The 24,757-nt window shown below is 41.1% G+C and overlaps 1 protein-coding gene across 1 annotated transcript; it reads left to right on the top strand.

The window, feature by feature from the left end:
- On the top strand, positions 1–24,056 carry LOC106605409 (DnaJ (Hsp40) homolog, subfamily C, member 27). Its single transcript, XM_014201137.2, has 7 exons — positions 1–390; positions 9,419–9,501; positions 11,469–11,538; positions 13,100–13,264; positions 13,386–13,508; positions 13,585–13,745; positions 23,672–24,056. Exons 1-7 carry the CDS (start codon positions 304–306, stop codon positions 23,802–23,804), a joined length of 822 nt encoding a protein of 273 aa, XP_014056612.1. The 5' UTR covers positions 1–303; the 3' UTR covers positions 23,805–24,056.
- Positions 24,057–24,757: the final 701 nt, after the last annotated feature.

Here is a 24,757-nt window from a genome sequence, read left to right as displayed (position 1 = left end):
GAAATTGACAGACAAAGCTGTGCAAAACAGCGGCGCTAGCAAAGAAGGCTAGATTGCTAACCCATCAAATACATGTCTCACTCGTCCAGAATAGCTTGTCTAATATTTATTCAGATCCATAACGATGCGCGGCTTATACAATTGTAAACGAGGTTGTTTAAGATTGAGTAAATGTCTGCTAGCCAGTTAAGGCTGGGCGTACTGTACAAATCTAACTTTAGTGGAATTCCAGCTTCACAGCCATCATCGACGACGTAAATAACAAACAAACAACAATATTTAACATAGCTAAATATCAACAGCATGGACACGAATGTGCAGAAGAGACGTGAGAACAAGAAATCACTGCGTGTAAAAGTGATCAGCCTTGGCAATGCCGAGGTGGGCAAGGTGAGTCAACTAACGTTTAAGTTAGCTATTCTGCTAGCCAGCGCTGGCAAACTAGTATCAGGTATCTACAGTATGAATGACCCAGGGAGTAACGTTAAATGGCTGCAGCCAAAGCCCTTAGCGTTATAATGTAGCCTAGACGATCTCTGCTATAGCCCAAAACCCGGCAGATGGTGATATTGAGCCTTTCCAATATCACCAGCTGCCGAGAAGGGTGCAATTATATATATATATATATATATAAATAGATCTATCTATCTATCTAGATAGATAGATATATTATTATATATTTTATTTTTTTAACAATATCAACAAACAAAAGAGGAATAGTCACATGCAAACAATCATACATACAAACTATTTACATTGCCAGGAATCCTAAACAAACAAATCATATTCATTAATAATACAAGTTTTAATTGCCTTTTTGTTTTTCCATTTTAGTTAAAGTAGTTGTTTAAATTGTTTAAATTCATTTATAAAGTGAAAAAAGTTAGGTTTTGAATTAGACCATTTGCATTTGTGAATATGAAATGTACCTAGTATTATTAGCAGTTGAATTAAATATACTACATTTTTTATCTATGTCAGAATTTCTGAAATAAATCATTGTATCAAAACCATTAAATAGTACAACCGGTCCTATTTATTTTGTAAGAAATTCTGTATGTCAAATCAAAACATTCTGCTATAAATACAGGCAAATAACAAATGCAAAATGGTCTCCTCCTCCATTCCACAGAAATCACATTTATAGTCAATATTCAGCTTGAATCTTTCCAAAACATGTTTCACAGGATAAATTCTATGTAACATTTTAAATGAAACTTCCTTTACCTTGTTACTGATACAATATTTGTTAGCAATTTTCCATGCTTTCCTGCATTTTTTAAATTTTATTTTACCTTTATTTAACTAGGCAAGTCAGTTAAGAACAAATTCTTATTTTCAATGACGGCCTAGGAACAGTGGGTTAACTGCCTTGTTCAGGGGCAGAACGACAGATTTTTACCTTGTCAGCTCGGGGATTCAAACTTGCTAGTCCAACGCTCTAACCACTAGGCTACGCTGCCGCCCCATTTGTATATCACCATAGATATTTGACCAAAATTATCTTGCTGAGGGAATTGTAGTATCACAAACAATATTCCTAATCTGTTTATTACTGCATTTATCTTTGATGTTAATATTGCCAATTAATATATTTTCATGTAAATCTATGTTACTTACATCAACCACAGAGGAATTTAAAAGAGATACAACCGCTCTTGGAATCGCATCAAAAACAATTGCATATTCTTTCAGGGTTATTGGAAATTTAAACTTAGCAAGAAATTCCCCATATGCGAGTAGATATCCATCCTCATTCAGTAACTGACCAACCAAAATAATTGTATTCTCAAACCAGTTACGAAAAAAAAGATACATATTTTTAAATTGTATATCTTTGTTGTTCCATATAAAGTATCTATGAGTGGAAAAAGTGTGTTTATACGCTAACACCCAAGCTAAAATTGCCTGCTTATGGAATTTGGCAAACTTTACTGGGATTTTATCAACATCAAAAATTACATCGAAGCAAAAATGTAAAACCACCAACAGAGTGAAATAAATACTTAGAGAAGACATTCCAAATACTGTTCTGGTTCTTAACATACTTCAGAATCCAATTAATTTTAAAAGTATTATTTAGAGTATTGAAATCTAAAACCTCAAGACCTTGTTCTTGGGTATTAGTGAGAATATCTTTCTGTAGATAATGAGGCTTGTTCCTCCAAATAAAATTATAAAGAATCGTATCTAAGTCCTTTACAATTTCAGGTGATAATTCAAGTGATAACGAGACATAAACTGATCTGGATAACTCTTCAGCTTTGGACAATAAAACCCGACCGTATAACAAAATATCTCTCAGCAACCAGAGGTTCAATTTCTTCTTTGTTTTCTCAATAATGGGGTTAAAGTTTAATTCACTCCTTTTCCCCCCCATCCTTGCATATAACAATTCCAAGATAAGTAACCTTATCTTTAATTGGGATACCATATCCTTCCTGTAAAATACAGTCCTTGAGTGGAAATAAGACTGACTTATTGATATTAATTTTCAAACCCGAAACTAAGGAAAAGTCTTCAATACAGGAAACTGCTTTAGAAACCTCATTCCTGTCTCTTAAAAATATGGTGGTATCATCAGCCAGTTGACATAGTTTAATTTCATTGCCAAGTGCTGAAACACCTTGAAAATTCCCTTTCTTGATATGAAGAGCCATAATTTGAGTAACAAATAAAAATGGACTAACTGGGCAGCCCTGCCGAATGCCACGGCCAATATCAAATCTTTGGGATGTCCCGTGAGCTAATTTTACAGAGCTAGTACAACCATTATATAAAGTTTGGACTGCTTTAAAAAAAAGTTACCAAATCCCCCCCCAAAAAACGTATTGCTTTGGACATAAACTCATGTTCTACAGTGTCAAGAGCTTTATAAAATCAACAAACATAAGAAAACTATTATCAAGGATGAGGTCATTATAGTCAATCATATCTAAGATCAACCTGATGTTATTACTGATGTGTCGACCATGTATAAAACCATATTGTTCTTCATCAATTATATGATGCAAGCCTTGTTTCAACCTCTTAGCAAATACAAGGGCAAATAATTTCCCATCATTATTCAACAGGCTAATGGGTCTCCAGTTGTCTATATAAAGAGTATCCTTATTAGGTTTGGGAATCAAAGTAATTACACCTTGCTTTAAGGAAGCCGGTAACTCCCCTTTTTTCTATTGATTCTTGAAACATAGCAAGAATGAAAGGAATCAATTGATCATTGAATGCTTTATAAAACTCGCTTATTAAACCATCATTTCCAGGGGACCTATTGTCCTTAAGGCTTTTAATACTGTCTTTTATCTCAATTTCAGATAACTCATCATCACAGAAATCCCTGAAATCATTATCTATCTTCTTAGCAATGTTTGCTACATTGTCTAAGAAAATATCCATATTGGAAGTTGACTGGGCTGATGCATACAGATTCTGATAAAACTGGGCAACACGCTGAGGGATTTCTTTTGGATTTTCATTGGGAGCATTATTAATCATTGATTTACATGTGGAAGTCTTTTCGCCTGCCCTTTTTTCTAAATTAAAGAAATATTTTGTATTTTTCTCTCCCTCTTCCATCCATTTTCGTCTTGATCTTACAAACGCTCCCCGGGCCTTTTCCTCGTAGATACAGTCTAACTGCATTTGTAATGATGATAGTTCCAGTAATTCCTGATTAGTTTGTTCAGTTTTTTTTTGTATAATCCATTATTCCCTTTATGATGTCATATTCTTTCTCTCTCTTGGCACAAGCAATTTCTTTCCCCATTGAAATAGCCAAAAGCCTTATATCAAATTTCATTAGCTCCCAGTAACTTCCAAACGTATTCATAACATAGGCACAATTACAGTATTTATCAATAATTCCTGCTACTTCCTTCTTAAATACTTAATTCTCTAGTAAAGTCTTGTTCATTTTCCAGTAACCTTTACTAACTTTTTTGTTGTTGACAAACCATGCATATTTATCTTTATTGAGATCCCTTTGTGGTCTGTTAAATTTGATGGTTCAATCGAGACTGTATCAACCTTGTCAGCCATATCTTCAGATATCAGCCAGAAATCAATACAGGATTGTATAGATAACTCTTTGGTACTCCATGTAAACATAATCTTATCTGGGTTTTTATGTCTCCAAATATCTAGAACACCTAACCTTAGACATATATTCCTTATCTCACAAAAATAATTGCTATCCTTAGGAGGCCATCTATCTAGATTATCATGTAATACTGTATTAAAATCTCCACAACCATATTACTTTGGCCAATGGAAATTTAGACATAATTGTACTTATTTTCCTCTCAATGTCTCTAAATAAAATACAGTTACTTGACTTATTGGAAGCGTAAGTATTTACAACAATGAATTGAATGTGGTTGACATCTATCAATAGTATAATCCATCTCCCTGTATTATTTGCTTCATGACTCAATACATGACCCTTAAAGTTGCTTTTTTTAAATAGCGACACTTGCTGACCGATTAGTACCAAATGAAAACCAAATATCATTCCCACACTGACACTTCCAAAACGCAGTATCTGTGGAACAGGCATGAGTTTCTTGAATGAAATAAAAGTCGGCACTCTTACCCTTACAATACAAAAATAAAGATTTCCTTTTCAAAATATTACGGATTCCCCTGGCATTAATAGAAAAAACAGAAATGGACATTTACTATCACAGTGTAACGATCGTCTGACAGAGGGGACCAAGATGCAGCGTGGTAAGTGCTCATATTAACTTTAATGACACTTTAAATAAAACAACAAAACGAAAGCCAACAGTTCTGCCAGGTGAACACACACAAGACAGAAAACAACTACCCACAAAACCACAAAGGAAAACAGGCTGCCTAAGTATGGCTCCCAATCAGCAACAACAATGTACAGCTGTCCCTGATTGAGAGCCATACCAGGCCAAAACAAAGAAATACGAAGCATAGAAAAAAGGACATAGAATGCCCACCCTAGTCACACCCTGGCCTAACCAAATAGAGAATAAAACCCTCTCTATGGTCAGGGCGTGACACACAGTGACTATATGAAGAATGTTAAACTTGTATACATTCACATGAACCAGGTTCTCACAGGAAGAAAAGTTCTTACTTGTTGCAAATAAAAACAATCCTTTGCAACACGCAAGTAATTGACCTAAATTATATATATATTTTTATACAATTGCAAATAACATTGTACCATAGATTGGTAAAACGAATAGCCATCAAGCTAACATGAAGTGTCATTGCGAATTTCCCTGCCATAAAAAAAAAAATATATATATATGTATATATAAAAAAAAGTTTGGCTCACACAATGCTCTTTCCTCAAGAAATATAAAGTTTTATCAGATGCAAAGAAAACTCAGTCCTGCACAACTCACTTGATAAATCCAGCAGTCAACAAGCTAGGCGTCAGCGTGAATTTCACTTCCATTTACAAAAGCCTTAGCTCCCGCAAAGTATGCACTTTTCCCTTCCTACTTGCTCTCGCAATCATCTGCCACAGACGATTCCGAGCTTCTTTGTCAAATGCTGTCAGATCCTCCTTGAACCTCAGGTTGTTCTTCTTTAAATAGTCATTTTTCTTTGCACTTTTCCATGTCATATCCCTCGCTGTCCTGGAGATGAATCTCATGATCACTGGTCATGGTGACTGGTTGTTTTCCCCATCTCTCAGCCTACCCAGGCGGTGCACTACATCCAGAGAACCTGCAACGACATTTCACTCCTCCTCCTGGACTAAATGTCCTTCACTCTTGCTTTGATGTTCTCGTCAAATTTTTTCTTCTATTCCATAAATTCGAAGATTCCATCTCCGACCATACAGGTCATTCTCGTTTACCTTTTGAGTCCATTTCAATGAGTTTCTTCTCCTGCTTTGCAACCTGAATTTTCAATGTTGCGTTCTGCTGCTTCAGAGGTTTTTACGTCCTCAGCACTGAAATCAATCTCTCTCTTCAGGTTGATGCTGATAGTGTTATTTTTCACCAAATCCATGATGTCATCTGCGCTCTCTTTTGATTTTAGCCGTGAGGATACGGACGATGTTGTCCTGTAGCTGGCTCAGTGATGGTTCACTTCTCAGCTTCTGTGGAAGTTGCTCCTTGGCTGGAGTATTCGGGTATGAATCACATTCACCCCCCTGTTTTACACTGCAAGCATATGAGTGAGTTTCAACAATGTCTCTTTTCTCCTTGATAAGTTTCAACATCCATTATCTCAGCAACAGTTTGGTCATGTCCTGATTCCATGCTACTAGCTATGAAGACGTTAGCAGGCTAACTTAACTACACACGCTGAAACTTTTCGATAGCTAGCTTGTTCGTTGGATATCGTCAAAAATATATTTCAATGGTTTGATTAATTACAAAATCATTCAAAATAGCTACATTGTATGGTTAGATATCATTTTTTTGTGAAAAACAAATTGCAACTGCAGTTTAAAACTATAAACTTTGTGAGAAAAGCATAAAATTGTTCCTCAGCTAGAAATATTACACCCTTCTCATGCCGCTGTCTTGAGCGCCTCCGAGAAGGGTGCAATTGGGGGCTGCAATTCTGGGCATTCCTGCATCTGCAGGAACCCCTCTTTATAATTCTATAGAAACACACGATGAGGTGTGGTTTAACGTGACCACTCCCCCGAGTAGGGTACAGACGTAGGGTATTCTCATTACTCCCATGTAATTAGCCTAACTTTCCCATTGCTCCCATGTAATTAGCCTAACTTTCCCATTGCTCCCATGTAATTAGCCTAACTTTCCCATTGCTCCCATGTAATTAGCCTAACTTTCCCATTGCTCCCATGTAGTTAGCCTAACTTTCCCATTACTCCCATGTAATTAGCCTAACTTTCCCATTACTCCCATGTAATTAGCCTAACTTTCCCATTACTCCCATGTAATTAGCCTAACTTTCCCATTACTCCCATGTAATTAGCCTAACTTTCCCATTACTCCCATGTAATTAGCCTAACTTTCCCATTACTCCCATGTAATTAGCCTAACTTTCCCATTACTCCCATGTAATTAGCCTAACTTTCCCATTGCTCCCATGTAATTAGCCTAACTTTCGCTTCCTCCTAAGCAAACTCCTGACACTTTTTTTTGTTGTCGTTTCAATAAACGTTTTTCAACAGCGTCACATGTCGTTAACAACATACTTGGCTGTCACCACAACAAATGATCTGTATGATACTTATTCTGCCACTAGTGTGTTACCCGACCTGCTAACACTGAAAGTAAAGCTAGTAAATCTGTCGCATTATACTTACGTCACTGTTTGTTTTCCCCCTAGCTTTTTCACCGGTTTACTGACGTTAGCTGGCTGGTTAGCGCGAGAAGTTCATGTAAAATATAATTCACTTGTCTTAGATATGCCAAGTAACTATATACTTCCGGTCTTTGCCTGCCCTTGAACGGTTTTAATAAGTATTTAGAGAAGTTGACCCTGACTTCACAACAAAGACTGGATCGTGACGTGCATTCCATGCGACAGTCTGTTCATGCAAAAAATGTTACGTTTAGAATCAGTGTTTTTTTTTTTAGGTATGATATAGTTTGTTGATGTAGACGACATTGGAAGTATGTTAAACATGTTTATAGAATGATAAAAAAAAAAGAATACATTCGTTGTCGGGTTATGAGTAGCAAATGTAACATGGGAGTGTAAAGGGAGTACCCTACGGCTGTACTGTACCCTACGGCTGTACTTGGTGGCGTGGTCACATTAAGCCATGCCTCGCCATGTGTATCTATTGGTCGATTTTGAAGCTAATAAAGGCAGGAGGTGGGGGCGCTCCAGGTACAGTTAACGCGCAGTAACGTTGGATGCCAGCCGCCGATAAATACAACAGAAGAAATGTTGGGTTTCGACAACAGTAGCTAGCTAGTCTTACACCGGTTGATAGTGTCCTTCGTCCCCGCCTGTCAGCCACTGTTTTCCCACTTTTCTGTTATTAACGACGGTGAGGACATGTGTTCAGCAGGCGGGAGAGTCTACCGATGTCGCTCTCGCAAGGTAGCAAGGAAGATACCGGGAGAGTGAAAACACTCAGATAAAACTTTTATTTTCCTTTTGACCCACATTCAAAAGTGTCACAAGCGTGAAGATGTCGAGGGGTAGCTGGAGCAAACGCCTCCACTGGACAGCTGCATGTCAATGATTTAATGCAATATTCAACACAGCCTGAAACTAATGCCTGCGAAATTGTGTAAAATGTTCCTTATATTACTAGCCAGAATGTTGAATAAAATACCATTTAAACTTACTCTACCGTTGGCCTGTGCAGTTTGTCCTTCAGCTGCTCTAAATCTTTTGACAAAATATCCACAGGAAAGTATTGTTTACCCAAGACAGCAGGCATGTACAATTAAGCCTAGTTTTATATTGGATATTCAGTGTTGTCTCTCATCAATAGCAAATGAACCAATCATACCATGACATTGAACGGTATATTCTGAACCAGGGGATAATCTAATATCCAATATAAAACTAATTTTCCCTCGGTGTAGAAGGGAACATGTACAGTACCAACTGGCTGTTAAAGGTGTAATCAACATTCTGGCTTGTAAGTGACATTTACACGATTTTGCAGGCATTAGTTTCAGGCTGTATATAGCAATTAATTGTGTATTACTGCCTTATTAATCAGACTGTATTCAACACTGATATGTCCTCCTCCACAGCATGCCAGCCAGCTGCCAGCCAGACCATTATTACTGTTCCAGCTGGCCGATAGGCATTATTAGGTAGGTAATGTTAACTGTAGCACAGATAATTTTCTACCATCTTTTACTTGACGGTACTTCCTCAATTTCCAAGTTGGAGGACAACACGTCTTCTAGACTTCCATGTCTAGTTGCAGGGAGGTTCATTTGAATTTAGAAAAAGTGGTCCAACAATGTGTCCACCCCAAAGTGCTGCATGTCATGATGATACTCACCTATCTCAATCAATGGAGAAAATATTTGAAATAGACAAGATGGAGGCGTACACATTGTTGGATTACTTCATGGAGCAAAACATGTTTATTTTTTTATTAATAACAGAGCATTTTCTAAATTCAAACGAACCTCCCTGCAACTAGACATGGAAGTTTAAAAGATGTGTTTTCTTGTAAGTCTGGAATTGAGGAAGTATCTGCAAGTAAAGGTTGGTCGAAAATTCTCTGTGCTATGCTTAACATGACCTACCTAATAAGGCCTATCAGCCAGCTGGAACGACAATAATGGTCCAACTAGGTGACATTTTCAATTTCTAGGGTAGCCAATGAACGAATTTGTTTACCATCACCAATGAGCACCCATTCCTTCACAGGCCACTGCTGCAGAGAATGAAATCTGACTTTAGTTTGCATGTGTAATGTTGCTCTATCTAACCCTAGTTGATACAGCTCGTGGTTTCTTCATTGCAGAGCTGCATCATCAAGCGATACTGTGAGAAGAGGTTTGTGCCCAAGTATCTGGCCACCATAGGGATTGACTATGGGGTCACCAAGTAAGTTGTGATGACGAATACATTAAAATAATTAAATCATTTTTAGACCAAAGATGCACAGTTCAGTTCCATTGCTGTCAGATGATTCCAGATAAAGGGGAGGAGACCAGTGTAGAGCAGTGGTTCTCCACCATGTTCATTTTACCAGTAATCCTACTAGTTCCCCTGAACTACCTCTTAAAAAAAATATATAAATAATATATATATATTTCACCTTTATTTAACCAGGTAGGCCAGTTGAGAACAAGTTCTCATTTACAACTGCGACCTGGCCAAGATAAAGCAAAGCAGTGCGACACAAACAACAACACAGAGTTACACATTGAATAAACAAACGTACAGTCAATAACACAATAGAGCAAGTCTGTATACAGTGTGTGCAAATGAGGTAAGATTAGAGAGGTAAGGCAATAAATAGGCCGTAGTGGCGAAGTAATTACAATTTAGCAATTAACACTGGAGTGATAGATGTGCAGAAGATGAATGTGCAAGTAGAGATACTGGGGCGCAAAGGAGCAAAAAAAAATAACAATATGGGGATGAGGTAGTTGGATGGGCTATTTACAGATGGGCTATGTACAGGTGCAGTGATCTGTGAGATGCTCTGACAGCTGATACTTAAAGTTAGTGAGGGAGATATGAGTCTCCAGCTTCAGTGATTTTTGCAATTCGTTCCAGTCATTGGCAGCAGAGAACTGGAAGGAAAGGCGGCCGAAGAGGAATTGGCTTTTGGGGTGACCAGTGAAATATACCTGCTGGAGCGCGTGTTACGGGTGGGTGCTGCTATGGTGACTAGTGAGCTGAGATAAGGCGGGTCTTTACCTAGCAAAGACGTATTGATGACCTGGAGCCAGTGGGTTTGGCGATGAATATGAGAGGGCCAGCCAACGAGAGCATACAGGTCGCAGTGGTGGGTAGAATATGGGGCTTTGGTGACAAAACGGATGGCACTGTGATAGACTGCATCCAATTTGCTGAGTAGAGTGTTGGGGGGCTATTTTATAAATGACATCGCCGAAGTCAAGGATCGGTGGGGTATGTTTGGCAGCATGAGTGAAGGATGCTTTGTTGCGAAATAGGAAGCCGATTCTAGATTTAATTTTGCTTAATGTGAGTCTGGAAGGAGAGTTACAGTCTAACCAGACACCTAGGTATTTGTAATTATCCGCATATTCTAAGTCAGAACCATCCAGAGTAGTGATGCTAGTTGGACGGGCGGGCGGGTGCGGGCAGCGATCGGTTGAAGAGCATGCATTTAGTTTTACTTGCATTTAAGAGCAGTTGGAGGCCACGGAAGGAGAGTTGTATGGCACTGAAGCTTGTCTGGAGGTTAGTTAACACAGTGTCCAAAGAAGGGCCAGATGTATACAGAATGGTGTCGTCAGCGTAGAGGTGGATCAGAGAGTCACCAGCAGCAAGAGCGACATCATTGACCTATACAGAGAAAAGAGTCGGCCCGAGAATTGAATCCTGTGGCACCCCATAGAGACTGCCAGAGGTCCGGACAACAGGCCCTCTGATTTGACACACTGAACTCTATCAGAGAAGTAGTTGGTGAACCAGGCGAGGCAGTCATTTGAGAAACCAAGGCTGTTGAGTCTGCCGATAAGAAAGCGGTGATTAACAGAGTCGAAGGCCTTGGCCAGGTCTATGAATACAGCTGCACAGTATTGTCTCTTATCGATGGAGGTTATGATATCGTTTAGTACCTTGAGTGTGGCTGAGGTGCACCCATGACCAGATCAGAAACCAGATTACATAGCAGAGAAGGTACGGTGGGATTCGAAATCGTCGGTGATCTGTTTGTTAACTTGGCTTTCGAACACCTTAGAAAGGCAGGGTAGGATGGATATAGGTCTCTTCATGTTCATTTTACCAGTAATTCTACTAGTTCCCCAGGTTGAGAACCACTGATTTGGAGACTTCTGAAGTCTGTGTGACTGATTTGAGTGTTTGTTGTCCATCAGAGTCCAGGTGCGTGACAGGGAGATCAAAGTGAACATCTTTGACATGGCAGGACACCCGTTCTTCTACGAGGTCAGTACCTTACTACCTTGGTCATGTTGGATCTACGTCCTAACATACTGGAACATCATGTTACACATGTCGGACCAGATAAACGGCTGCACCCTCATGTCCAGACATGCATCCTGCCAGCAAGAGGCCAGTCTCTCTCTCTTTTAAAAAAAAAATATATATATACACACTTCTGTTCAATTTTTGGGGTTACTTAGAAATGTTCTTGTTTTTGAAAGAGAAGCACATTTTTTGTCCATTTAAAATAACATCAAATTGATCATAAATACAGTGTAGACATTGTTAATGTTGTAAATGACTATCGTAGCTGGAAATGGCTGATTTTTTTTTAATGGAATATCTACATAGGCGTACAGAGGCCTATTATCAGTAACCATGTGTTCCAATGGCACGTTGTGTTAGCTAATCCAAGTTTATCATTTTAAAAGTTTAATTGATCATTAGTAAACCCTTTTGCAATTATGTTAAAGTAGCATAGCTGAAAACTGTTGTCCTGATTAAAGAAGCAATACAACTGGCCTTCTTTAGACTGGTTGAGTATCTGGAGGGAAATTGCCAAGAAACTGAAGATCTCATACAATGCTGTGTACTACTCCCTTCACAGAACAGCACAAACTGGCTCTAACCAGAATAGAAAGAGGAGTGGGAGGCCCCGGTGCACAACTGAGCAAGAGGACAAGTACATTAGAGTGTCTAGTTTGAGAAACAGACGCCTCGCAAGTCCTCAAATGGCAGCTTCATTAAATAGTACATGCAAAACAACAGTCTCAACGTCAACAGTGAAGAGGCGACTCCGGGATGCTGTGCTTTGACACGTACTGCTGTTATTGTGGAGCAGTTCATTATTTTCTAGTCAGGGGTGCTGCTTTTACACAAATAATCATTAAGTCAAACACAGTACTGAAGAAGTGCAACTCATGTTTTATTCAATTTTAGCCTATTTCATCTGTCTGTCTCTGTGTGTCTCTGTCTCTCTCTCGCGCTCTCTCTCTCTCTCTCCCTCTCTCTCTATCTGTCTCTCTCTCTCTCGTTCTCTATCCGTCTCTCTCTCTGTCTCTGTGTGTGTCTCTGTATCTCTCTCTCTCTCTCTCTCTCTCTCTCTCTCTCTCTCTTCGCTCTCTCTATCTGTCTCTCTCTCTCATTCTCTATCTATCTGTCTCTCTCGCTGTCTGTCTCTCTCTCTCTCTCTCTCTATCTCTCGCTCTCTATCTGTCTCTCTCTCTATCTCTCGCTCTCTATCTGTCTCTCTCTCTCTGTCTCTCTCTCTCTGTCTCTCTCTATCTGTCTGTCTCTCTCTCTCTCTTTGTCTCTCTCTCGCTATCTGTCTCTCTCTCTCTATCTGTCTCTCTCTACCTGTCTGTCTGTCTGTCTGTCTGTCTGTCTGTCTGTCTGTCTGTCTGTCTGTCTGTCTGTCTGTCTGTCTGTCTGTCTGTCTGTCTGTCTGTCTGTCTGTCTGTCTGTCTCTCTTGCTCGCTATCTGTCTCTCTCTCTCTGTCTGTCTGTATGTCTCTCTCTCTCTGTCTGTCTGTGTGTCTCTCTCTCTGTGTGTCTCTCTCTGCAGGTTCGTAATGAGTTCTATAAGGACAGCCAAGGAGTGGTGTTGGTGTATGATGTAGGTCTGAGGGAGAGTTTTGATGCGCTGGACAACTGGCTGGGTGAGATGAAACAGGAGATGGGCTCCCAGGCTAACATGGAGAGCATCGTTTTTGTCGTCTGTGCCAACAAGGTATGTGTGTGTATGATTGTGCTTTTCTGTGTACCAGGTTCACTGGACTTAGGTGTGTGTGTGTGTGTGTGTGTGTGTGTGTGTGTGTCTGTGTGTGTGTCTGTGCGTGCGCACGCTCCAGGTGGACCTGACTAAGCGTCGTGTGGTAGACGAGGGAGAGGGTAGGCTGTGGGCGGAGTCTAGAGGGTTCCACTACTTTGAGACGTCAGCACAGAGCGGAGAGGGCATCAGTGAGATGTTCCAGGTATGTATGTACACACACACACACACACACAGACACACAGAGATAGATTGTACTGATCTGTGTGTGTGTTCTCCAGGCGTTTTTCTCCTCCATAACGGACATGTGTGAGAACGGCGGGAAGCGCCCGGTGGCAGAGGTCAGTGTCGGCTTCACCAAGGAGCAGGCCGACACCATCCGACGCATACGCAACAGCAAGGACTCCTGGGATATGCTGGGGGTCAAACCTGGAGCCACACGGTAAGACAAGGGGTCAAAGGTCAAACCTGGAGCCCTTTAAGCCCAGTCGAGAAACAGGGGTCAAACACATTCCATGTCTCTGCTGGTTTTTGTTATTTCCTTTCAGTTTGTGGCAAAGTAGCTCTTTACACTTGTACCCATATATGGGTTGAAATGGCAGACTGATGTCTAAATCGGAACACAGTGGCAGTACAGTAGTAACATGTTATGCAGCTCTGGTTCTGCGCTTCACAGTGCTGCATGGGTTTTGACTGACAGCCGTTCTGAACCTAAACACCTCACACGACCCTAACCTGCTGATAATGCACTGTAGGCTACATTTGGAGACAGCAGATTTTTTTGACAGAGGGTGAAGGATATTTTGTTTGTTTGCCTGATTTACGTATTTTTCTGCTTATAATTTCCGACATTTTGGATAGGGTATTTGTCAGTCATCTTGTCTGTAGTTAGATACATGCAGCTTCTCTTCTGTCATTATACACTGAGTGTAGAAAACATTAGGAACATTGAGTCCTAATATTGAGTTTGCACCCCCCTTTTTCCATCAGAACAGCCTCAATTCATCAGGGCATGGACTCTACAAGTTGTCGAAAGCGTTCCACAGGGTTGCTGGCCCATGTTGACTCCAGTGCTTCCCACAGTTGTGTGAAGTTGGCTGGATGTCCTTTGGGTGATGGACCATTCTTGATACACACGGGAAACAGTTGAACGTGAAAAACCCAGCAGCGTTGCAGTTCTTGACGCACTCAAACCGGTGCGCCTGGCACCTACTACCATACCCCGTTCAAAGGCACAAAAAAAAATTTGTCTTGCCAATTCACCCTCTGAATGACACACATACGCAATCCATGTTCCCCAATGCTGGAAGAGGGGCCTGAGTGTAAAAGTTTTGGAACCCCTAGACAACACTCCCTGTGTTGTCTAGAGGTTAGAGAGGTGGAAACACTCCCCGTGTTGTCTAGAGGTTAGAGAGGTGGAAACACTCCCCGTGTTGTCTAGAGGTTGGTGAGGTGGAAACACTCCTCGTGTTGTCTAGAGGTTGGTGAGGTGGAAACACTCCCCGTGTTGTCTAGAGGTTGGTGAGGTGGAAACACTCCCCGTGTTGTTGGTGAGGTGGAAACACTCCCCGTGTTGTCTAGAGGTTGGAGAGGTGGAAACACTCCCCGTGTTGTCTAGAGGTTGGTGAGGTGGAAACACTCCCCGTGTTGTTGGTGAGGTGGAAACACTCCCCGTGTTGTCTAGAGGTTGGTGAGGTGGAAACACTCCCCGTGTTGTCTAGAGGTTGGTGAGGTGGAAACACTCCCCGTGTTGTCTAGAGGTCGGTGAGGTGGAAACACTCCCCGTGTTGTCTAGAGGTTGGTGAGATGGAAACACTCCCCGTGTTGTCTAGAGGTTGGTGAGGTGGAAACACTCCCCGTGTTGTCTAGAGGTTGGTGAGGTGGAAACACTCCCCGTGTTGTCTAGAGGTTGGTGAGATGGAAACACTCCCCGTGTTGTCTAGAGGTTGGTGAGGTGGAAACACTCCCCGTGTTGTCTAGAGGTTGGTGAGGTGGAAACACTCCCCGTGTTGTCTAGAGGTTGGTGAGGTGGAAACACTCCCCGTGTTGTCTAGAGGTTGATACTTCAACTGGGCCTCAGTCAGGCTGAAGCTTGGGGTTAAGAAGATCAGGAGGAGGAAAGATCATATCTTCTTAACCCCTTCCTGTCTATTACTGCAATTAGACCCTGTTACCATGTTACCATGCAGTCCCACTCCAACAGCTCACTCAGTCACGCAACCCCATCGTCCACAATCTGATCTGCACTCCCTCTCAATTCTATCCTCCACAATCTGATCTGCACTCCCTCTCAATTCATCCTCCACAATCTGATCTGCACTCCCTCTCAATCCTATCCTCCACAATCTGATCTGCACTCCCTCTCAATCCTATCCTCCATAATCTGATCTGCACTCCCGCTCAATTCATCCTCCACAATCTGATCTGCACTCCCTCTCAATCCTATCCTCCACAATCTGATCTACACTCCCTCTCAATTCAATGCAATGTGCTGCATTAACATGACATGCGCAGGTTCATATTGTCAAAAGAAGGGAGTAACTCTCTTTCTTTCGGTCTCTTTCTCTGTATCGTTTTATCTCTCTCTATTTCTCTCTCCTCTCTCTCAATTCAATTCAAAAGGTCTTTATTGGCATGAGAAATGTGTTTACATTTCTAAACCAAGTGAAATAAACAAACAGAAGTGAGAAGACACAAAACAACATCAACAACTTTTTGAATTTAACAGAAAATATTGCACTCAAAAAGGTTTGAAAAAAGATAGACAGGTGTTATATTATCAGCTATGTACAGTGTTTTAGCAATGTGCAAATAGTAGTAGTTGTTCCATTTCCCATAGGCAACAGGTCACATTTTACTGCTGTGACCCGCAAAGAATTTGAAAACCAATCAAACATTGATAAATGTCCATATCTGTTAGGCGAAATAGCGCTGCGCTATTTCGCCTAACAGATATGGACATTTATCAATGTTTGATTGGTTTTCAAATTTTTTGTGGGTCTCTGTGATCTGTGGGAAATATGTCTCTCTAATGTGATCATACATTTGGCAGGAGGTTAAGAAGTGCAGCTCAGTTTCCACCTCATTTTGTGGGCACATAGCCGGTCTTCTCGCAAGAGCCAGGTCTGACTATGGCACTTCTCTCTCAATAGCATGGCTATGCTCACTGAGTCTGTACATAGTCAAAGCTTTCCTTAAGTTTGGGTCAGTCACAATAGACATTGTGTATTCTCTGTTTAGGGCCAGATAGCATTCCAGTTGGCTGTTTTTTGGTTGATTCTTTCCAGTGTGTCAAATATTTTATATTTATGTTTTCTCATGGTTTGATTGGGTCTAATTGTGTTGCTGTCTTGTGGGGTCTGTTTGTGTTTGTGAACAGAGCCCCAGAACCAGCTAGGCTGAGGGGACTCTTCTCTAGGTTCATCTCTCTGTAGGTGAGGGCTCTGAGGGGACTCTTCTCTAGGTTCATCTCTCTGTAGGTGATGGCTTTGTGGTGGAATGTGTGGGCATCGCTTCCTTTTAGGTGGTTGTAGAATTTAACAGCTCTTTTCTTGATTTTGTGCTCTAGGGCAACGGTGTCTAGATATAATTTATATTTGTTGGAACACTATTATTTTGGGAACACCATTATTTTTGGAAAACCATTGTTTTGGGAACAGGTTCATTGTCAGGGCCCAGGTCTGACAGAATCTGTTCAGAAGATCTAGGTGCTTCTGTAGGCCCTCCTTGGTTGGGGACAGAAGCACCAGATCATCAGCAAACAGTAGACATATCGACTTTAGATTCTCGCAGGGTCAGGCCGAGAGCTGCAGACTGTTCTAGTGCCCTCACCAATTCATTGATATATACAGTACCAGTTAAAAGTTTGGACAAACCTAATCATTCAAGGATTTTTCTTTATTTTGTCTATTTTCTACATTGTAGAATAATAGTGAAGACATCACAACTATGAAATCACCCATATGGAATCATGTAGTAAACAAAAAGTGTTAAACAAATCTAAATATATTTTATATTTCAGATTCTTCAAAGTAGCCACCCTTTGCCTTGATGACAGATTTGCACACTCTTGGCATTCTCTCAACCAGCTTCACCTGGAATGGTTTTCCAACATTCATGAAGGAGTGCCCACATATGCTGAGCACTTGTTGGCTGCTTTTCCTTCATTCTGCGGTCCAACTCATCCCAAACCATCTCAATTGGGTTGAGGTCAGGTGATTGTGGAGGCCAGGTAATCTGATGCAGCACTCCTTCACTCTCCTTCTTGGTCAAATAGCCCTTACACAGCCTGGAGGTGTGTTGGGTCATTGTCCTGTTGAAAAACAAATGATGGTCTCACTAAGCGTAAACCAGATCGGATGACGTATCGCTGCAGAATAATGTGGTAACCATGCTGGTTAAGTGTGCCTTGAATTCTAAATAAATCACCAACAGTGTCAACAGAAAAGCACCTCCACACCATCACACCTCCTCCTCCATGCTTCACGGTGGGAACTACACATGCGGAGATCATCCGTTCACCTACTCTGCGTCTCACAAAGACACGGCAGTTGGTACCAAAAATCTCAAATGTGGACTCATCAGACCAAAGGACAGATTTCCACTGGTCTAATGTCCATTGCTCGTGTTTTTTGGCTCAATCAAGTCTCTTCTTCTTAGTGGTGTCCTTTAGTAGTGGTTTCTTTGCAGTAATTTGACCATGAAGTTCTGATTCACACAGTCTCCTCTGAACAGTTGATGTTGAGATGTGTCTGTTACTTGAACTCTGTACAGCATTTATTTGTGCTGAAATTTCTGAGTCTGGTAACTCTAATGAACTTATCCTCTGCAGCAGAGGTAAATCTGGGTCTTCTTTTCCTGTGGCGGTCCTCATGAGAGCCAGTTTCATCATAGCGCTGTTTTTTGCGACAGCACTTGAAGAAACTTTCAAAGTTCTTGAAATGTTCCTGATTGACTGACCTTCATGTCTTAAAGTAATGATGGACTGTCATTTCTCTTTGCTTATTTGAGGTGTTCTTGGCATAATATGGACTTGGTCTTTTACCAAATAGGGCTATCTTCTGTATACCCTTACCTTGTCACAACTCAACTGATTGGCTCAAACTCATTAAGAAGGAAAGAAATTCCACAAATCAACTTTTAACAAGGCACACCTGTTAACCTCTCTTGGGTAGGGGGCAGTATTTTCATGTCCGGATTAAAAGCATGCCCAAAGTAAACTGCCTGTTACTCAGGCCCAGAAGGTAGGAAATGCATATAATTGTTAGATTTGGATAGAATACACTCTAAAACTGTTAAAATTATGTCTGTGAGTATAACAGAACTGATATAGCAGTCGAAACCCCGAGGACAAATCATCCCCCCCCAAAAATAATTCAGCCTACCACTTTTCAATGGCTGTCACTTTTATTATAAGGCCAAGTCTTCCCAGATTGCAGTTCCTAGTGCTTCCACTAGATGTCAACAGTCTTTAGAAAGAGTTTCAGTCTGGTTTTTGGAAAAATGTGACAGAAATTGTAGTTTTTCTAAGTGGATCCCATTTTGGCTGTAGTGTTTCCAAGCGCGTGGAAGAGAGAGCGTTCTTTGGTATTTTTCTCTGGTAAAGACAATAACGATTCTCCGTCTTAAATTTGATCGTTTATTTAAGTATAAGGGTACCTAAGGTTTGATTATAAACGTTGTTTGACTTGTTTGGAAAAGTTTATTAGAAACGTTTGGGATTCATTTTGTATGCATTTTGATGGAGGGAAATTGGGTGGATTATTGACTGAAGCGTGCCAGCTAAACTGAGTTTTTATGGATATAAAGAAGGACATTATCGAACAAAAGGACCATTTGTGATGTATCTGGGACCTTTTGGAGTGCCAACAGAAGAAGATCATCAAAGGTAAGGCATTTAGTATATTGCTATTTCTGACTTTCGTGGCGCACCTGCCTGGTTGAAATATGTTTTTCATGCTTTTGTATGCGGGGCGCTGTCCTCAGATAATCGCATGGTGTGCTTTCGCCGTAAAGCCTTTTTGAAATCTGACACAGCGGCTGGATTAACAAGAAGTTAAGCTTTATTTTGATGTATTACACTTGTGATTTTATGAAAGTTAAATATTTGTAATTCTATAGTTTGAATTTAGCGCTCTGCAATTTCACCGGATGTTGGCCAGGTGGGACGCTACCATCCCACCTGCCTATAAGAAGTTAATTGAAATGCATTCCAGGTGACTACCTCATGAAGCTGGTTGAGAGAATGCCAAGAGTGTGAAAAGCTGTCATCAAGGAAAAGGGTGGCTACTTTGAAGAATACCAATATTTGTTCAACACTTTTTTGGTTACTAAATTGGGTTGCACATTTGGGGAATATTCAGAGGTGGAAACTTTCTGTGGGAAGTAATATGGAGACAGAAACATAAACCTTTTACCTTATCATGAGTAGACATAATTGCAGATGATTAAATCCTTCCAATAGAAATAAAAAAATAAAACAATTTTGTTACGAATTGAACTTTAATTAAATTAGTTGACTCTTCACATGGAATGATTTCACTGAACAACAAAAGAAAGGGAATATTGAAGGATCCCCAATGATCCATCACGTCTCCCAAAAAATCTGTAAAATGATAGGGATCTCGGACGAAATGAAAGAGAGGTTGAACAGACTGGTAATAGGAGTTGCAACAATGGCAGCGGATAATTTGAGAAAGAGAGGGTCCAGATTGTCTAGCCCAGCTGATTTGTACGGGTCCAGGTTTTGCAGCTCTTTTAGAAGATCTGCGATCTGGATTTGGATGAAGGAGAAGCTGGAGAGGCTCGGGCGAGTATGGTGAGGAAATTACTTTTAAAGAACGACCAGGCATCCTCGATTGACGGGATGAGGTCAATATCCTTCCAGGATACCTGGGCCAGGTCGATTAGAAAGGCCTGCTCGCAGAAGTGTTTTAGGGAGCGTTTGACAGTGATGAGGGGTGGTCGTTTGACCGCGGACCAATAGCGGATGCAGGCAATGAGGCAGTGATCTCTGAGATCCTGATTGAAAACAGCAGAGGTGTATTTGGAGGGCAAGTTGGTCAGGATAATAATGATGGCTCGTTGTTAGGCTCAAAAAGCCTCAAATTTGCCCGGATGGCCACCAATTTTCCGTTTCCTCTGCTTGGAGCAACAGTGAAGTGGACAGGGCAGTACGGATTTCTTCTTTTACATCTACAAGCAGAGTCTGAACATCAGACAGGGTAGCATTGTGTCCCTCAATCCGTGCAATGGCTACTGCTATAGGTTTCAGGAGTTTCAGCCTGCTTACCACTCTCTCCTAAAATACATCATCCAGGAGGATCCGCTTAATGGGGCTGTCCATATCGTCAGACTGTGATATGGCCATGTCTTGGAGAGACTCCTTCCCCTCCAGGAGACTGTCAAACATGATGACAACACCCCAACGCGTGTTGCTGGGCAGCTTCAATGTGGTGCTCTTATTCTTCTCACTTTGCTTGGTGAGGTAGATTGCTGCTATAACTCGATGACCCTTCATATACCTGACCATTTCCTTGCCTCTCTTGTAGAGTGTATCCATTGTTTTCAGTGACATGATGTCCTTGAGGAGCAAAATCATTGCATGAGCAGCACAGCCAATGGGTGTGATGTGAGGGTAGGACTCCTCCACTTTAGACCAAGCAGCCTTCATGTTCGCAGCATTGTCTGTCACCATTGCAAATACCTTCTATGGTCCAAGGTCATTGAGGACTGCCTTCAGCTCATCTGCAATGTAGAGACCGGTGTGTCTGTTGTCCCTTGTGTCTGTGCTCTTGTAGAATACTGGTTGAGGGGTGGAGATGATGTAGTTAATTATTCCTTGCCCACGAACATTCGCCCACCCATCAGAGATGATTGCAATACAGTCTGCTTTCTCTATGATTTGCTTGACCTCCACTTGAACTCTGTTGAACTCTGCATCCAGCAAATGAGTAGATAAAGTATGTCTGGTTGGAGGGGTGTATGCTGGGCAAAGAACATTCAGAAATCTCTTCCAATACAGAGGTGAACCAGTTGCATACACAGCTCGAGCAAGACATTCATCAGCATTTCTCTGACTACGTTCCTTCATTGAGTCAAAAAAAAATTCTGATTCCAGGAGGACCATGAGCTGTTGCTATCGATAAGGTGTCTGATTCATCATCTTCACCTTGAATTGAAGTAGAGGGACTTTTGTCAGAGGTTGGTTCTTGTGAGTGCTGAGGAAACCTTATGCACTTGGCCAGATGATTCTGCATCTTTGTTGCATTCTTCACATAGGATTTGGCACACTATTTGCAAATGTACACAGCTTTTTCTTCTACATTAGCTGCAGTGAAATGTCTCCACACATCAGATTGTGATTTGAAAATGTTTTGTAAAAAAACAAACAAATACAATTCCATGTACAGATAAATAGTTAAGCAGTTAGATTAAACAACTCCTTTGTAAGATACATGTTTTAAAATGAAACATGTATGGAAACAGGTGAATTAACACTCCTCAGTTAGCAGGCTCAAGCAAGATAAAACCCACATGGTAGCAAAAACTAACTAGCAGAAATTGTTAGTTAGATTTAAACACATGTTGCTGTAGGCTACTATTTACTAGTTAACAAAAAATCATATGTCACATACAATATATTCAACCCACCCAGTATTGTAATGAAAACTTACCAGAAAGCATGTAGTCCTTGGTTTAGACAGTGTAGTAGTGTGGGCTCAATAGCATCTCACTAGTGTGCAAGATCTTGAGAATCAGCTGTACATGTGATGGAAGAATGCACTGCGCATGCAGAGGTTGCAATTCCATTGAATTGGGGATAGTTTAACCAAAATATGCCACAGACCTAGAATTGCCTTGTGTATCCCACAAAAAAGGTTCACTGTTCTAAGGTAACTTTTTTTGATGAATTTAAGTAAATTTCCCCAAATTCCAGGGCTTAACTTCTTATGGAAAACTTCAGGAAAAAATCCAGAAAGTTTCTGACACTTTGTAACCCCTCATGATTCCATATGTATTTTTTTTTCGAGTTTTGATGTCTTCACTATTATTCTACAATGTAGAAAATAGTAAAAATTATGAAAAACCCTTGAATGAGTATGTGCCCAAACTTTTGACTGGCACTGTATGTAGGTAGGTAGGTAGGTAGGTAGGTAGGTAGGTAGGTAGGTAGGTAGGTAGGTAGGTAGGTAGGTAGGTAGGTAGGTAGGTTGAAGGAAGAGGGTGGGGCTCAAGCTGCATCCCTGTCTCACCCCACGGCCCTGAAGAAAGAAATCTGTTTTTTTACCAATTTTAACGCACACTTGTTGTTTGTGTACGTTGATTTTGTGTCATATGTTTTTCCCCCAACACCGCTTTCCATCAATTTGTATAGCTGAATCTCATGCCAAATTGAGTCAAAATCTTTTTTGAAATCAACAACGCAGGAGAAGACTTTGCTTTAGTTTTGTTTGTTTGTCAATAAGGTGTGCAGGGTGCATACGTGGTCTGTCGTATGGTATTTTGGTGAGAAGCCAATTTGACATTTGCTCAGGACATTGTTTTCACTGAGGCCATGTTGGTCTGCAGTTGATGGTTCTGCAGAGGATTTCTCAGAGATTGCTGTTAATGTAGATTCTACAGTAACTGTTGTGGTCAAATGTGTCTCCACTTTTGTGGATTGGGGTGGTCAGTCCTTGGTTTCAAACAGTGGGGAAGATGCCAGAGCTAAGGATGATGTTAAAGACTTTAAGTATAGCCAAGTGGAATTTATGGTCTGTATATTTTATTTCATTTAGGATACCATCAACACCACAGGCCTTTTTGAGTTGGAGGGTTTGTATTTTGTCCTACTCATTCAATGTAATTGGAGAATCCAGCGGGTTCCATTAATCTTTAATAGCTGATTCTAAGATTTGTAATTGATCATATATGTTTTTGCTGTTTGTTCTTTTTTATAGAGCTGAAAATATTTGAGAAGTGGTTTATCCGTACATCTCCATTTTGGATAGGTAACTCTTCGTGTTGTTGTAGGTTTAGTGTGTTCCAGTTTTCCCAGAAGTGCTTAGATTCTGTCAATTCTTCAATCACAATGAGCTGTTTTCTGACGTGCTGTTACTTATTTTTTCTTAGTGCATTTCTGTACTGTTTTAGTTATTCACCATAGTGAAAGTGAGTCTTTCTTAAACTGACCTCTCACTAAACGAATCCCTATCTTCCCTGATATATTGAGCAGGTTGGGGGCTTGGATTAAGCGAGGGGATTAGGAGAACAGTGGGAAATCTCATTATAGTCCGTCCACCTGACAATCAACTCTGACACACACACAAAGCAGCTTCAACAGCTCCCTCCTCTTGATCTAAATTTTGTTCCTGTTTGTGTTTCCAGGGAAGAGGTTAACAAGGCATACAGGAAGCTGGCAGTGCTGCTCCATCCGGATAAGTGCGTTGCCCCGGGCAGCGAGGATGCTTTCAAGGCCGTGGTGAACGCTCGCACCTCCCTGCTCAAGAACATCAAGTAGACGCCAGCTAGGGACTGCTCACCCTGACCCCTAACGCCTCGCCATGTTTCCTCCTCTAATACCACCCCACCTTCAGAACATCATCAGCCTCTCTACCCCCTCCCAAACCCCAAAACCAACCCTTCCCCCTTCTCTGCTCTCCATCTCTCCCACCCCCCTCCTCTCACACCAGATGCCATGACATTTTGCTACAACAGAGTTTTATAAAGTCACTACTGATGATGTGCCACAGCAACTCAGTCTCTCTGTACGGAAGACTATCAGTGCTTTACACTGTAGTCTTTCACACACGTGAGAGAGCGAGAGAAGTCACTGGAAGACTGGGTGTGTCATCTGCTTGGTCAGTTGTGTTTTCTCTGGTCCAGAGCCTTCAAGCGGCTTGTTGACTTCCTGTTTTAAGGAAGGCTCAGCATCAGCAAGCCGCACGTAATGCCCTGGACAAGAGCTATATATGTGTAAACATGAATGGTAGGTTGTCGTAAGGGGTGGTTGTCGTAAGGGGTGGTTGTCAGAAGGTGGGTAATGTGTCTGGGTTGATTCTTGTGATCTAATGATCTTACTGGGGGTCTCTGACCCTCTCTGACTCTCTGGGCAAGCTGATCCCCTAGTCATAAACTAGTACATACTTATATCCATACTTAAGCCAGTGTCATACATCCCTACACTAACTTACTGTCCATACTACACTACATTCCCTACTCTGCCCTCTGAACATGCTTACCCCAGCCAGCCCCGTACAGTAGACCTTGTTGGGGTTCGTTTCTTGTTCCTTGTCAATCATTGGCTCATTGGTGAAATTAGCATTCAGACAATATCTTTAAGTAACCCATTCATTCATTTATTAATGCAATTGCAGACAGAAGTTGACAACAGGAACATAGCACACGTTTTCGAGTAAGTTCTGCGAAATAGAAAAGGTCCCAAGTTGCTTTTATCATGCTTGTAGTCAACCC

This window comes from Salmo salar, chromosome ssa01 (assembly GCF_905237065.1).
Source record: "Salmo salar chromosome ssa01, Ssal_v3.1, whole genome shotgun sequence".
Lineage (NCBI taxonomy): Eukaryota > Metazoa > Chordata > Actinopteri > Salmoniformes > Salmonidae > Salmo > Salmo salar.
Note: the sequence above shows the minus strand (reverse complement) of the source record. Positions and strands in the feature narration are given on the sequence as shown.